At 37.8% G+C, this 17,261-nt stretch overlaps 1 protein-coding gene across 3 annotated transcripts in view; it reads right to left on the bottom strand.

The window, feature by feature from the left end:
- OSBPL9 (oxysterol binding protein like 9) overlaps positions 1–17,261 on the bottom strand; it is a 273,396-nt gene that overhangs the window by 78,211 nt on the left and 177,924 nt on the right. For all 3 annotated transcript variants that reach the window (XM_052638144.1, XM_052638143.1, XM_052638142.1), the window contains exon 4: positions 2,105–2,181. In XM_052638144.1, the coding sequence (XP_052494104.1) occupies positions 2,105–2,181 (77 nt within the window). The remainder of the gene's footprint in view (positions 1–2,104; positions 2,182–17,261) is intronic.

A 17,261-nucleotide genomic window follows, 5' to 3' on the forward strand; every position in this document is an offset into this window, starting at 1 on the left:
CAAAAAAGATGTCCTTTTCATTATAGGGGACTGGAATGCAAAAGTAGGAAGTCAAGAAACACCTGGAGTAACAGGCAAATTTGGCCTTGGAGGACAGAATGAAGCAGAGCAAAGGCTAACAGAGTTTTGCCAAGAGAACACACTGGTCATAGCAAACACCCTCTTCCAGCAACACAAGAGAAGACTCTATACATGGACATCAACAGATGGTCAGTACCAAAATCAGATTGGACTGCAAGATCCAACCAGTCCATCCTAAAGGAAATCAGTCCTGGGTGTTCATTCAAAGGTCTGATGTTGAAGCTGAAACTCCAATACTTTGGCCACCTGAGGCGAAGAACTGACTCATTTGAAAAGACCCTTTGCTGGGAAAGATTGAGCGCAGGAGGAGAAGGGGATGACAGAGGATGAGATGGTTGGATGGCATCACCAACTCAATGGACATGAGTTTGGGTGAACTCTGGGTGAACTCAGGGAGACCTGGCATGCTGCAGTTCATGGGTTCACAGAGTCGGACACGACTGAGGACTGAACTGAACTGAACTTGAAAAGAAATTTATGAAGGAATTCATAGAATTTCTTCATAGTACACCCAAGCCAGATGTGCTTATAAAGTTGCTTTTAAAAAGTACAGCTCCCTCACAAAGTATCTTTAGACATCTCTGATTTCAACTCCATTTTCTTACAGTTTCTTAATAGCCTCACATATTATTTTAAATCATCTATTTGAACAACTTTCAAAGTGATGGGGAGTTCACTGTCCTGTAGGACCTGGGATGTCCTACACTAACTTGTCTAAGCAAGCCAATTTCTGGCATGCGCATGATGCTTAACTTGCTTCTGTCGTGTCCGACTCTTTGCAACCCTACGGCCTGTAGCCCTCCGTACTCCTCTGTCCATGGGATTCTCTAGGCAAGAATACTGGAGTGGATTGCCGTGCTCTCCTCTAGGGGATCTTTCCAACCCAGGGTCACACCCATGTCTCTTATATCTCCTCCATTGGCAGGCGGGTTCTTTACCACCAGCACCCCCCTGGTAAGCCCCCATTCCTGATATAGGACAAATTAAGTAGACAAAGGATTGCAAAACCTCAGTTTTCTATGATTCAGTCCTGTAAATCCAAATAATCAAAACAAAATCCTCTATATATACCACATTATAAGCTCTTTCAATGGAGAACAAACACAGAAAACTATCTTTAGTATGGTAGATTAAACATTTGTTTTTTTTTTGGTCATCTAGCATCTTTTTTCCCCCATTCTGACTCTGCCTGGGGACAGGGAGGACCACCTTCTCCCCTGCTACATGTTTCTGATGTAGCAGGTAAATCCTATTACCAAGAGGTGTAACATGTGACTATGAAATTATGATTGGTTGATATGAAATTATGAAATTGGACTGGGAAAGTGACGGGAGCTAAGGTATCAGCACTAATACTCTAAATCCAGAAAGAACAACAGCCTCCTATGGATCTGGAGTTCCACCAACGGGAGGCTGAAATTGCTGCTTCCATTTTACTACCACAAAGGGAGAATCTATCTAAAAATGAAGTCAACCCAGAATAACTAAGACCGAGAAACAGAGATGGGGATCTGAGTCCTCATGACATTATTTAAATGCCTACTTCAAACCACACCCAAGTTAGATGTGTTTTTTCCTTAAACCAAGTTTGGATTTCTTCTTTCACTTTCATCCCTAAGAGTACTATCAACAACAGTAACTGCCAAATCCTACAAAAAGAAAAGTATGTCAACTTCTCAGCACTTTATCTATTATCATGCATTATTATATAATTTGGCTGTAACAATAACCAACTATACATATTAAATTTAAAAAATGAGCCTGGCACGTTTTAATTTTAACACAGCATTTCACTTTCAACATTGCCTTGTACTGTTTTGTTTCTAGACAAAAATTAGTATTTTAAGCATAAGAAAATGACTGTAACTTTATATATATTATAACCCTGTAAAGGCAAAAATAAACAACTCAGAAATTAAAGGTTTTCATTACATCCTATTAGCTATTTAAAAACAAAAACAAAAAACAGAAAACAAACAAAAAAACCTAGTGAACTATCCAGAAGCCATATAAAGATTCTTACTTGAAGCTGAAGAGTATGTCGAAGAATAGTTTCTTCTAAGGCATGGATCCACTTCTCTCGCTCATCAGCATCACGAGCTGGAATAAAAGTTTATAAAAAGCAAAACCTTAATATCTACAATATAGCTCCATAACTGGAAGCAACATTTTTAAATCATGATGCTAAACAGAAAAAGGTTTTGGTTGTGCCATTTCCTTAACAGGTTTTATCTTTCTATTCTTCTCAAATATGCAACCTAATTGCAGCAGTTTATAACAAAGAGAATAAATATGTTCAACAATTGCAGGCTACCTTCCCACTGGGAATAATTAGAAAAGTTAAAATAATTAAAAATAACTGTTTTGAAAGCACCAGAAAATAGCAAGATAGTAAAGAATTAACAGGCCAAAATCTAGGAAAAGACAAACATCCAGCCTGGTATTTAGGGGCACTGTCCTCCTAGAGGCATTGTACATTTCAAAAGAGGAGTTGTAGGCTGAGCAACTTCTTAAAAGACTTGTTATTACGTATGAGCAGGGGACATATGGGGACTCCATGTACTTTCTGCTCAATTTTTCTGGGAACCTAAAACTACTCTAAAAACATCTGTTGGAAAATAAAAAGTCTTGTCAGGCCAAAAATTAAGAGAGCAAGGCCGACCAACAGTGGTGGCTCTGGCAAACAGCTCAGGTTTTGATTGGAACCTCAAGGGGCTGCACCTTGAGATTAAGAATAAAACAGGGACTTCCCTGGCAGTCCAGTGGTTAAGACTTCACCTTCCAATGCCAAGGTGTGTGGGTTTAACGCCTGGTTAGAGAGCTAAGATCCCACATGCCTGGAGACTAAAAAACCAAAACATAAAACAGAAGCAATATTGTAACAAATTCGATACAGACTTTAAACATGGTCCACATCAAAAAAAAAAAAAGACTAAAACAGAATTAAAACAGTTGCTCAGTCATGTGGATCATCCAGAAAAATCTTGATGCCTGAAATAAATTAAAACTACCCCAAGTTGTTACTGACTCTAAGCATCGAGCTAGCAAAAGCAAATGAATATATTTTCTGTAGAAAGATAACCTCATATCAGCTTCCAAATTATTTTTATAAACAATTTTTAAAGACAATGACTAGCACATAAGCAAAGATAACCAAAGATATACAAGGAGACAAAACCACACATAAATGAGAAATCAAATGATAGAAACAGATCAAAAACAGCTCCAGATATTTGAACAAACAGTCCCACAACCGAAAAGAAATTATGTTTTAATTCATTCGATAACAGACTGGAAACTGACAGAGCCTTAGAAACTATTTTATAAATTATATGGGTTCTTTAAATAATTAAATCTAAATTCTAAAATTAAAAAAACATAGTAAGCAAAATTAAGAACTCAATGAATGAGTCTGACAGCAGATTAAATCAGCTGAAGAGACAATGAGAGAACTGGAGGAGAGACCAGAAGAAACTCATCAGAACAAAAGACAAGTCAAAGAGAGAAAACATAGACGAAAGGGAGAGCAACACAGACAGTGCTGCTGCTGCTGCTAAGTCGCTTCAGTTGTGTCTGACTCTGTGCGACCCCATAGACAACAGCCCACCAGGCTCCCCCATCCCTGGGATTCTCCAGGCAAGAACACTGGAGTGGGTTGCCACACAGTAAGAGGGTGTAACACGCATGTGATTGAAATACCAAAAGAAGACAAAAAGAGAGAAGGGACTAGAAGCACTATCTGATGAAGAATTTTTCACAACAAGATGAAAGATATTAAGCCACAGATTTCAGAAGCCCAGGCTTCCCTGGTGGCTCAGAGAGTAAAAGAATCTGCCTGTAATGTAGGAGACCCAGGTTTGATCCCTAGACGGAGAAGATTCTCTGGAGAAGGGAATGGCAACCCACTCCAGTATTCTTGCCTGGAGAATTCCATGGACAGAAGAGCCTGGAGGGCTACAGTCCACAGGGTCACAAAGAGTCAGACACGACTGAGTGACTAACACACACAAGAATTCTAAGCAGGCTGAATCAAAGAAAATCCACAGCTAGACCCATCCCAGCCAAAATTTACTACAAACCAAAGACAAGGGAAATATTTTTTAAATAGCTGGGGGTGAGATCTAGACAGTTTTGTAACTATTAGGTGAGGTCACAGAAAAAGTGTACTTTTGGTAGATCAAAAATATTCTATATTAAAATAATTGAAAAGTCATCCCATTAAGGAAACTCCAGACCCAGAAAGTTTTACCAGAGCACTCTGTCAGACATTTATGAAGAAAGAATGCCAATCAAACACAAAATATTTCAGAGAAAAGAAAAAAAAGAACACTCTCCAACTCTTTTAAGGTCAGAATAACTTTGATATTAACCTGACAAGACTATCATAAAAGAAAAATATTTAAGGCAACTCTAATGCAAAAAGGATAAGCAAAAATTCTTTATAAAACTTAATATGTCAAATTGAAGTTGAGTTTACTCCAGAAATACAAGGCTGGTTGAGTATGGAAAAAAATCAAGCAACATCAAACAAGATAAAAATACATATGAATAAAGTTAATCACTGTAGCACTGTTTATAATTACAAAATACTGTAAAACAACCTAAATGCTCAGGTAGAGGAAGATGGTTGAATAAACCATGGAGTACAATGAAAGTGTAAAAAAGAGAACAAGGAAGATCACTTTTGAGTGATTTGGAGTGATTTTTCAGATATATTATTCAATGAAAAGAAATAAAGAAAGAAGGGGATATAAGAAAATATACTCACATCTGTTTATTTGTGCAAAATAAATACAAGGAGGATGAACTGTAAACTAATGAGGTTGGTTACCTACAAAGCACAGTGGGAAAGGATGGAAATCAGGAAAAAGAGGATGGAGTTAGTAGGGGTTCAAAAGTAGCAATACTTCTCTGAATTTATCATTTTGTATATACTCAGACTCTTTAAAGCCACAGTAATATTTCACATTCTCCCTCCAGATAAATAATTTAAATCAACCGGGATGGGGAGAGGGAACCCAAAATACAATGTAATTCTGTGTATGTGCTCAGTCATGTCCAACTCTTTGGGACTTCATGGACAATACCCTGCCAGGCTCCTCTGTCCATGGGATTATTCAGGCAAGAATACTGGAGTGGGTAGCAATTTTCCTCTCCAGGGGATCTCTCCAACCCAGGGATTCAGCCCAGGTCTCCTGCATCTCCTGTATTGGCAGGCAGATTCTTTACCACTGAGCTACCTGGGAAAATATAATAATGAATAAGACAATCACACTGAAGGGTACAAGGAAGAAAAAAGAAAAGATTAAGCCCAACTAACTTTGAAAACAGTATTCTGACTAGATAATGCAAGGCTAAACCAAAACAGAACCATACACAAATAGTGTACAAAAACTGCACAAGTACTATAAATCTGGTTTTCACAGGAGTATAGTTGGGCAATTCTGTAACTACAAACAAGTGAATATATTGTAGATAATGCCAACCCCGGTTTCTCAGTGTCTGAGGGAAAAAAAATTACAAATGAGGAAAGTGAGAAGGATAGAATGAGCCATACGGTATTAAGAATAGAAAAGGAAGTATCACTATGAACTCAGGGTTCTAGATAGGGAGACAGAAAGACAGGAAGTGCATGAAAAAGAATAGGGGCATGTCAAAAGGAAAAAGGAGCCAAACTGAAGGAGTTCCAAAAACCAAAGCCTAAAGAATGTGAGTAGTATAATAACTGATAATATTGAATTAGAATCCAAAGAATAAAATAAATATCTAAGAGTGCACTATGGATATAAATTACTTGAATAAATAGATGGGGAAGAAGGCACAATTCTTTCTTCAGAAGAGTTACAATTCATTAGTATAGCAGGAATGAAAGAAATGTTTAAATCACCTGTAGACAAATACAACAGTAATAATTACTGAAGGCAAGACTGACCAATGGCATACTAATAGCTAAAAACAGTGGGCAAAAGTTTGAGGAGAAAGAGGATATTAGCAGAGTCTCAAAGTATCTCTCCCAATATATCTATTAACTATGAAGGAAAAATCAGTAATTTTATAGTGGACAAGTCTGGCAGACACCACTTGAATCCAGTGATCAAGATTAGTATCACCAGTAACAAATTTCTTGATATCATATACTACTTTCTCGATACAACCCACTGAGAAGGAAACAGCAGCACTTCTGTAGTATTCTTGCCAAAAACACATAATCTCACTCTAATCATGAGAAAACAACAGATAAACCCAAACTGAGAGGCATTCTACAAAATAACTAAAACTCACCAAAAATGTCAAAGTCATGAAAGACAAGAGGAGTAAGGAACTGTCATAACTAAAGGCAATATGGGATCTGAGACTGAACCCTGGAACAGAAAGGGGGCATTAAAAGGGGAAAATCATGTGCTCTGTGCTTTAGTTAAAAGTATTGTACCAAATGGATTGTACAAATCCATGGTACCAAATAGATTCAGCTCAGGACATCAGAGTCTGAACAGGACAAGGAGGGCATATATCAAACCAAGGAACAACCTGGCAAGGGGTATCAAAGCCAGCAGAATGAAGAGGAAAATTACACAATGGAAAAGCCCAGCATGGGAAGTCAGAGCCCAGGATGGAGTCCACTCTGGGCAGGGGGACTGGGTCAGGCTGGTACAAGTGGAATGAGGGTGACATCCACACAACGAAGTGGGTGATGATGGGAAACTAATTGCATACAGAGGGATCAATCAAATGAGTAAATATAACAAGGATAAAGGGTTTCTGCTTGTTGGATAGTTACAAAAATGGTAAGGGAGAAAACCAGAATGATTTCTGCAATGTTAGGCTGGAAATACAGGTATCATTATGAACTAATAGTTTTTAATATTTATGTAAATAAATACACATGGAAATATGTACATGAATACACATTTATGTACACGTGTATATAACATTCATATGTTTCCTGGCTCTGAGAGGACCTGGGCACCATGACAGCCAACAGCAATAAGTACACCTAGCATCAGGTACTGATTTCTAAATATCTTTCTCCATTACAAGGAACTAGGGCTCCTTGGAAAAATGGTTGATACCAGGACTGGGACAGGGAAGATAGAAAACTGGCCTGGAATATCTTTTTTGTGCCTGAAAGTTAAAGAAGAAAATACTCAGAGACTGATAGGAACATGTCAACAGAACACAGAACTCAGCTTAAAAAAATCCTACTGGCCAAATTAAGGACAATTTGAGCATTAAAATAATGATAGTAATGAATTATAATCCATTGAGTAAAACAGGAAACCATGAGTTAGCACTGATACATATAAATTGAAGGTTTGCTCAGAAATGGGATTTTGCATAGCTTCAAAATACCCCCAACAAAATATCAAGAAAGGAAAAGATAAAATACCACCTAAATCATGTGATCAAAGTAAATGTCATTAGTTATGGGACAAACTGAAATCCTGTGAAAAGAACAAAGAATCACTTCTGTGATCTTCAGGTCAGATATATATAATCTGCATCATGAAGAAACATTAGGAGAAAACAGAGGAACATTCTACAAAATAATTAGCCTCTAATCTTTTAAAGTGTCAAAGTCATAAAACTCAAGGAAAGACTGAGTAGCTGTTCCAGACTAAAGGAGACTATAAAATGTGACAACTAAATGCAAATTGTGATTCTGAACCAGATCCTCCTGCTATAAAGGACATTATTGGAACAACTGGAAAAACCTGAATAGACTCTAAGGAGCAGATGGTTTTAATGCATTGATGTTAATTTCCTGATTTTAATGGCTGCATAGTGTGTTTACAAGAAAATGTCCTTGTTTGCAGGAAATAAATATATAATAAAAAAACATTCAGGGGCGATGGGACTTCCAGTTAACAACAACCTTCAAACAGTTTTGGGAGGGCAAAGTTCTTTGTACTGTATTTGCAACTTTCTTGTAAATGCAAGATTATTTGAAATTCTTAAAAACTATACTTTAAAAACATTATTATGATAAAGAAGACATAAATTAATGGAAAAACCATTTTATGAATTGGAAAATTCAATACCGTAACAATATTCAAATGGATCTACAGATTAAATGCAATGCAAATTAAAATTCCAAAGGCATTTTGGGAAATCAGTCAAACTGATTCTAAAATATAAATCAGGGAACTCCCTGGTGGGCCAGTGCTTAGGATTCTGTGCTTCCACTGCAGGGGAATGTGTTCAGTCCCTGGATGGGGAACCAAAGATCCTGCAAGCTGCCTGACTCGGCCAAAAAAAAAAAGGAAAATAGTAACAAAAGGTAAAGAATAGCAAAGTCCTTCTTGAAAAGACAGAAGCATTTTAGAGGGTTTAGTCTATTACATATAAAGTCTTATAAAGCTATAATAATTAAGAAAATATGATACTGGAACAAGGATAAATAATAAACCAATGAAGCAAAACATAGCCCAGAAACAGACCCACCCATAAATACAGACACTTGGTTAGTGATAAGTATGGCTGTGAAGAGCAATAAGGAACAATCCTTCAATAAATGGTGCTAGGATAATATGGGTGGAAAACAAAAATGAAACCTGAATCTACCTTATACTATGCACAAAAGTAAAATCCAGGTGATTTCTTAATTCTTAAATGTGAAAGAAAAACAACACATCTTCCAGAAGGTAAAACAGGAGAATATCATCTTAACTTTGGGATAGAAAAAAAGCTTCTTAGGGTACAAAACTTTGGAGAAGGCAATGGTAACCCACTCCAGTACTCTTGCCTGGAAAATCCCACGGACGGAGGAGCCTGGTAGGCTGTCGTCCATGGGGTCGTGAAGAGTTGGACACCACTGAGCGACTTCACTTTCACTTTTCACTTTCATGGACTGGAGAAGGCAATGGTAACCCACTCCAATATTCTTGCCTGGAGAATCCCAGGGACGGGGGAGCCTGGTGGGCTGCCGTCTATGGGGTCGCACAGAGTCGGACATGACTGAAGCGACTTAGCAGCAGCAGGGTACAAAACTTAAACAAGATATAAAGACAACAACTGATAAATCTAACTACCCTGAAAGTAGCACTGAAATATATACATTACCATAAGTAAAAGAGATACCTAGTGGGAAGCTGCTGTTTAACACAGGAAGCTCAACTGGTGCTCTGTGACAACCTAGAGGGGTGGTTTGGGATGGGCAGTGGGAGGGAGATTCAAGAGGGAGGGGACATATGTATTATTATGGCTGACTGACGTCATTGTATGGTAGAAACCAACACAACATTGTAAAGCAATTATCCTCCAATTAAAAAAAAAAATCAAAACACAAACTTAACAATTTGAGTTCATCAAAACACACCACTTAAAGAATATGGTAAACCACTGTGACATAGGAAGTTAAAGAACATGGACTTCAGAGCCAGAACATCCCATTCAACTCTGAACTTTGTTGTCTATTAACCATATGACTTTCAACAAGTTACTTAACCTTTCTAAGCCTCAGTGTTCTTATCTATAGAAGGAGGACAATAATGGTATCTATCTTATAAGATTAATACAAAGGTAAAATGAGTTAGTCCAAATATAACACTTGGACAGGTAAATGGTATAATTATTATTATCATTACTGTTGAGCATTTATTATGACTTATCCCTGACCCCAAGGAACTCAAAAATCTAGTAAGACAGATTTGTATTTAGTTGCATAAATATATGGCTTATGTCACCACCATGTCTGACAAATCCCATGGGCAGAGGAGCCTGGCGGGCTGCAGTCCTTGGGGTCACAAGAGCTGCACAGGACTTACTGATTAAACAACAACGACATCACCACTAAAGGGGCGATGGGATGAAAATGAAAAATCAGGGAAGACCTCCTTAAGGAGTTTAGATCTCAAAGAATAAGAATCAGTTTGTGAAGCAGAGAAAGATAAGGATATCCTGAAAGTGGAAAGACATTAACAAAAGACACTGAAGCATGAAAAGAGTACAAATTAGAAAACTGGTTTCAGTGTGTGTAGAACAGTGGGCTGATGGGCGAGGAGGAAATGGCAAAAGTTTAGGATCCTATCCCAAGGAGTGTGAATGGACTTTATGACAACGGGAAGCCCCTGAAGAGTTTCAAGCATGAGAGTGACATGGCCTAATTTGCATGTTTAAAATATCAATCTGGGGCAAAAATAGAGGTGGTATGCCAGTCAGGAAGTGGTTGTGAGGGTGAGGCCTGAACTGAGAAATGTCTGGGACATGACAGTAAGTGTCATTCTCACAGCCATCAGGGCACTAAATAGCAAGCACCTTTAAACCTGCCACATCCTCACAATCACCAGATTCTTCCTTGATACAGTCCCTCTCTCTAGCCTTTCTTTCCATCTCTACTGACAACATGCTTGTTCAAGCACTCATATAGTCTCATGCCTGTAAACAAAACATCATCACAAAAGATGTACATGTGCTAACCTCTGTTAGGGTCAATGCAGTCGGCACACCTCATGCATATTTGAGCTTACATTTCAAGGCTGTTTCCATCAAAAACCTCAACATTCTCTAATACCATACTGAATTTACTTAACCTTCCTGAGTAACAGTAAAGGCCCTCCACATCTTTTATTTCATGCCTTTTTCATATGACCCAAACCATCTTCTCATAGGCCCCTAAACACTCTAAATGAATTATTTTCCTGTTCATGGCATACATTCCCCCTCCTTGAATCTTAACGCTGACTCTACCTTCCTTCCCATCTCTAAGCCCCATGTGCCTCAGAACAAGTTCTACTTCTCCTTTTGACATGCCCCCACTCTTTTTCATTCTCTCTCTCTCTGAAACCATGAGTTCATACTGATACCTCCAATTCTAGTCTAACACCACATGGCTTACAGGTTTACTAGCACAAAGACAGACCAATGAAACAGAGGAGAGGCCAAAATGATTTTTGACAAGGGTGCCAAGACTATACAGTGGGGAAAAGACAGTCTTTTCGATAAATGCTACTGGGGAAAGTGGATACCCACAATTCAAAAGAATGAAAGTGGACTCTTAACATCCAAAATCTGGCTGAAAATGTATTTATTTGTATTTATTTATGGCCATGCTGTGCATCTTGCAGGCTATTAGTTCCCTGACCAGAGACTGAACCTGGGCCCATAGCAGTGACAGCATGGAGTCCTAACTGCTGAACTGCCAGGGAATTCCCCAAAAATGTTTTAAAGAATTATATGTGAGTCCTAAAACTATTAAACTCCTAGAAGAAAACATATGGGGAAATCTTTAGAACACTGGAATTGGCAAGGATTTGTTCAATATGATATCAAAAGCATAGGCAACGAAATTTAAAAATAGACAAACAGAACCATAATAGAACCCCCTCTATCCACAGTTTTGCTTTCCAGAGTTTCAGTTACCCCTCCAGTTAACCAGATGCTAAAATATTAAATGGAAATAAACAATTTATAAGTTTTAAACTGTGTATCATTCTGAGGAACATGATGAAATCTCACATCATCCTGCTTTGTCCTGTCCAGAATCCCCAACCATTAACATAATCTGCTCCTTACAGGCAACAATCAATATTGTCATGGCTCCATGATCCACACTAAGCAGATGATCCTCCTTCCAATGCATCATTACGTCAATGGTGGCTTAATAATACTTCACAAGGCCTACATCACTCACCTCACTTCATCTCATCACTAGTCATTTTATCATCTCACATCATACAATAAGATACTTTGAAAGAAGTCACATTCACATAACTTTACTATAGTATACTACAATTGTCTTATGCTACTGTTAGTTATTGTTAATCTCTTACTATGGCTAATGCATAAATTATACCTAATCATGGGTATGCTTGTATAGAAAAAAACATTAAGTATATATAGAGTTATAGAGTTCAGTACTAGGTGCAGTTTCAGGCATCCACTGGGTGCCTTGGAATATATCCCTGTGATAAAGGGGGGACTAATGTACAACAAACTTAAAAATTTCTGTGCATCAAAGGAAACAATCAACAGAGAAAAGGCAACCTACAGAATAGAGGGAAATAACTGTAAATCATGTATAGGATAGGAGTTAATATCCAAGATACATGAAGGACTTCTACAACTCAACAACAACAACAAAATTTTTAAATGGGCAAAGAATAACTCTCAAACAAGAAAAAGAAATAAAAAGTACCCAGATTGGAAGGGAAGAGGCAAAACTGTCTTTACATGCAAATGACATGATACCATACACAGAAAATTCTATAAAGACTCCACACAAAAACTATTAGAACTGATAAACGAATTCAACAAGGTAGCAGGGCATCATATTAACTTGCAGAAATCTGTTGCATTTATTTACACTATCAGTGAAGTATCAGAAAGGGAAAGTTTAAAAAAAATCCCTTTTAAAATCCCATCAGAAAGATAAAATGGTTAGGTACAAAATATGACCAAGGAAGTAAAAGATTTAGATGCTGAGAACTATAAAATATTGATAAAGGAAACTGAAAATGATTCAAAGAAATGGAAAGACTTCCCATGCGCTTGGATTATAAGAATTAGTATTGTTAATATGGTCATACTACTCAGAGCATTCTACAGATTTAATGTGATGCCTACCAAACTACTCATGACATTTTTCACAGAACTAGAACAAACAATCTACAAATAATCTTAAAATTCATATGGAGCCATAAAAGACCCCAAGCTGACAAATCAACCCTGAGGAGAAAGAACAAAGCTGGAGACACAACCCTACCAGACTTCAGACAACACTACAAAGTTACTTATCAAAACAGCACGGTTGGGGGGATAAAAACAGATAAATGGATCAACAGAACGGAATAGAGAACCAAGAAATAAACCCACACACCTACAGTCAATTAATCTTCAAAAAATGAGGCAAGAATATACAATGGAAAAAAACTGTCTCTTCAGCATGTGGGGTTGGGATAACTAGACAACCACATGTAAATCAATGAAGTTAGAATACACCCTCAAACCATACACAAAAATAAACTCTAAATGGCTAAAGTAAAAGTGAAAGTCACTCAGCCATGTCCAACTCTTTGCCACCAGGCCAGAATACTGGAGTGGGTAACCTTTCCCTTCTCTAGGGGAATCTTCCCAACCCAGGAATTGAACTGGGGTCTCCTGCATCACAGGAGGATTCTTTACCAACTGAGCAATGAGGGGAGCTAAATGGCTAAAGACTTACATATAAGAAAAGACACCATAAAACTCCTAGAAGAGAACATAAGCAAAACATTCTCTGACATAAACTGTATCAATTAAAGAAAAAAATCTGACTCCCAAGGCAATAGAAATAAAAGCAAAAATAAATAAATGGGACCTAATCAAACAAAAGCTGTTGCAGAGCAAACAAAAAGACAGCCTACAGAATGGGAGAAAATACTTGCAAATGATGTAACCCACAAGGGCTTAATTTTCAAAATATACACACAGCTCATAACTAGACCACATAACGTTGTTGTGAGGTTTAAATGAGATAATTAATCCATACAATATCTACCACAGTACCTAACATAAACTTAAACATCAATATGGTAAACTCACAGATAAAGAGAACAGATTTGTTGTTGCCAAGGGTGAGGCAGAGTGGAGGAGGGAAGGATTGGGAATTTGGGATTAGCAGATGCAACTATTATACATAGAATGGATAAACAATAAAATCCTATGGTATAGCACAGGGAACTATATGCAACATCCTGTGATAAATCATAAGAAAGGAGAATATATATATATATATATATATATATATATATATATATATGTATAACTGAATCACTTGGCTATATAGCAGAAATTAACACAACACTACATATCAAATATACTTCAATAAAGTTTAAAAATATATGCTATTCTTATCACACACAGCCTTAAGAGAAAACAAGTTCTAATAATAATCTAATAAATGATTAGTTACAGAAAATGAGTTAGGAGGAGATTATTGGTAACTTCTAATTCCCAATGCCTGGCTTATATAGAAACAATATATGGTACACAGAAAGAGAAACAGTATTCATCCAGTAAGTAAAATACTTCTATTTACAGGATTTTTAACTACATATCTATTCACATTTCCTCCATTATACGCATTTAAAATACATTTTTAGACAAGTTTCCAAAACTCTGATACCTTACCATTCCTGATCCACTATTTAGGAATCTGTCCTCCTTGTCATATTTTATTCTCTATGAATAAACTACTGCTTGTTTGCAGAAGGAAGTGGTTATTTCCCTGTTTTGTAACTGAAGTAAAAAGAAGAAATAGCCTCTATAATCAGGAAGCTCTCTTTTTCTCTGAAAGTTGTTGTGAAATGAAAACATTACACAAAAATCATATTTACAAGATCAAATGCTGAGACACTCCTCAAATATCTACTGAGCCCCATTACGTATCAGGTACTATCTTGGCGTTACAGGCAAAGATAGTGTTAGTCATTCAGTCGTGTCTGACTCTTTACAATCCCATGAACTGTATAGCCCACCTTCCAGGCAAGAATACTGGAGTGGGTTGCCATTCCCTTTTCCAGGGGGATCTTCCCAACCCAGGAATCAAACCCGGGTCTCCAGCATTGCAGGCAGATTCTGTACTGTCTGAGTCACTAGGTCTCCCACATGGCAAGTGGATTCTTTACTGTCTGAGCCATCAGGGAAGCCCATGAATACTGGAGTGGGTAGCCTATCCCTCCTCCAGGGAATCGTCCTGACCCAGGAATTGAACTGGGGTCTCCTGCGTTGCAAGCAGATTCTTTACCAGCTGTGCTACCAGGAAAGCACAGGCAAAGATAAAACAATCCATAATCTCAAGCAACTTAGTCTCTTGGAAAGTATAACCATTTGGTTGAATAGTGTATTGTTTAGTGAAGTAAGTATCTCCACCCATTCTAATACATGCTTATTAGCATCCTAGTCATTCTTGTGAGCTACATTAAAATGTAACCTTCTCCCTATATGTTGCTCACGATGAAGGGATTTGCTCTTTCCTTCTTTAAATTTATTCAAATGTTCCCACACTCAGGTAGTATATGAATATATGTTATACTAGTCACTGTCTTAGGCATTAGGGGCACAATTTTGAGTTTACAGATCTAGTCCAGCAATAATCAGATCCAAATCTACCTTTTCTATCTTACTTCCAAATACACTCCTCCACAAACCAGTACATTTCAGTTACACCGTACTTGCTGTAGTCACAATTCTCAACTTTTGCTCAAGTTGTTCCTTCCACTGAAATACCAAAGACTTGCCTCTATCTGTGTAAATAATACAAGCTAACTCTACTGAGCACTTAATTTGTGTGAGCACTGTATGACACCTTTGTCTAAACGCATATTAACTAATTAAATCCTCACAACAACTACATGAGATAGGTATTATTATTATCCTTATTTTCCAGAATAGAGAAATAGAAAAGTTTGGTATTTTGCAATGGTATACCACCAAGAAGGACTTTCCTGGTGGCTCAGCTGGTAAAGAATCTGCCTGCAATGTAGGAGACCTGGGTTCAATCCCTGGGTTGGGAAGATCCCCCTGGAGAAGGGAACAGCTACTCACTCCAGAATTCTGGCCTGGAGAATTCCACGGACTGTATAGGGTCACAAAGAGCAACGCAACTGAGCGACTTTCACATACCACCAAGAAAGGAGACAGCAAAAATTAAGTCTCTAGGTTTCAAGTAACCCTGCTGCTGCTGCCGCTAAGTCTAGCTCTGTTAAATAAGCCTCACTCCATCCCCTTCTTACTAGACAAAGTCCTCCTCAAAAGATAACAATATAAACTTTTCTGCCTTGGAAACAGTATATGAAATAGAAAAAACAAGAGCTCAAAACTCTAATCAGAAAACCTGGATTCATGCCGCAATGTCACTAATTTTGTCTAACCTCAGGAGGGCAGTACTTAATAACTGAGATATATATACACACAAATTTCAAGAAGGGGTTTTAACATCACCAACCAGCTCAAAGGTCTATGAAGAAAAGCGGATAAAATAAGATATATGACAACGTTTAGGGTACAAGGTATCCTTAGTGCAAAACTCTTTTCATGACAACATTAAAATGCTATCTGTGTTTTTCACTATGTTGACATTTACAACAATGGTGCAAGAGCAATGGTGGTGAAATTCAATATATCAGCACCAGTAGAGCCCACGGCATCGAACTAAACTTGTCATCATTATATTCTTCACCACCATGAACCAGAAAAAAAACAAGAACCCCCGTTTTCCATGAAAATGTCTGGCATATGGGCATTTATACAGTCCACAAATACTATCTGAGAAGTTATGAGTGAGCAAAACAGACGTGAACTCTGGATTCTAAACTTTTAGCCTAGCAAACACTGGGTTAATAAGAGGAAAGCAAAAAAAAGCGAATGGGGGAACACATCAATTAGAGAAACACTACACCAGTCAATACACAATTATATAATTGCCTCTTAAGACAGTCTTGCCTCATCCTGTGGATCTTAGCTACTACTGATTAAGCTACTACTAGCTTAATCTTATGGAGAAGGAAATGGCAACCCACTCCAGTGTTCTTGCCTGGAGAATACCAGGGACAGAGGAGCCTGGTAGGCTGCCGTCTATGGAGTCACACAGAGTCGGACACGACTGAAGTGACTTAGCAGCAGCAGCAGCAGCTTAATCTTATGGAGAAGGAAATGGCAAGCCACTCCAGTGTTCTTGCCTGGAGAATCCCAGGGACGGGGGAGCCTGGTGGGCTGCCGTCTCTGGGGTCACATGGAGTCAGACACGACTGAAGTGACTTAGCAGCAGCAGCAGCAGGAGCAGTGTATATATGTCCCAATCTCCCAATTCACCCCACCACCAACCACCCTGGTATTCATGCGTCTCTTCTCCTTGTCTATGTCTCTATTTGTACCCTGCAAATAGGTTCATCTATACCATTTTCCTAGATCCCATATATATGATACCTATTTTCTTAATTCTCAAAAACCTACATGTCCTTAGCAACTGAATGATACTCATAATTACCAGACAAATAATAATCTATCATTTTCTCAAATGATACTTCCTCCATGAGGTGTACGTTAAAACTTGTCTTCCCAACCAAGCATTTCCTATTCCCCATATCTTGCTGTACCTTTTCTTTTCATTGTACTTATCACTTCTTTTATATATGTGTGTATATATATACATACACATATTTACATATATATGTTTATATATATTTATGTATGCTTATTATTTA

This window comes from Budorcas taxicolor, chromosome 3, assembly GCF_023091745.1.
Source record: "Budorcas taxicolor isolate Tak-1 chromosome 3, Takin1.1, whole genome shotgun sequence".
In the NCBI taxonomy this organism is placed as follows: Eukaryota; Metazoa; Chordata; class Mammalia; order Artiodactyla; family Bovidae; genus Budorcas; species Budorcas taxicolor.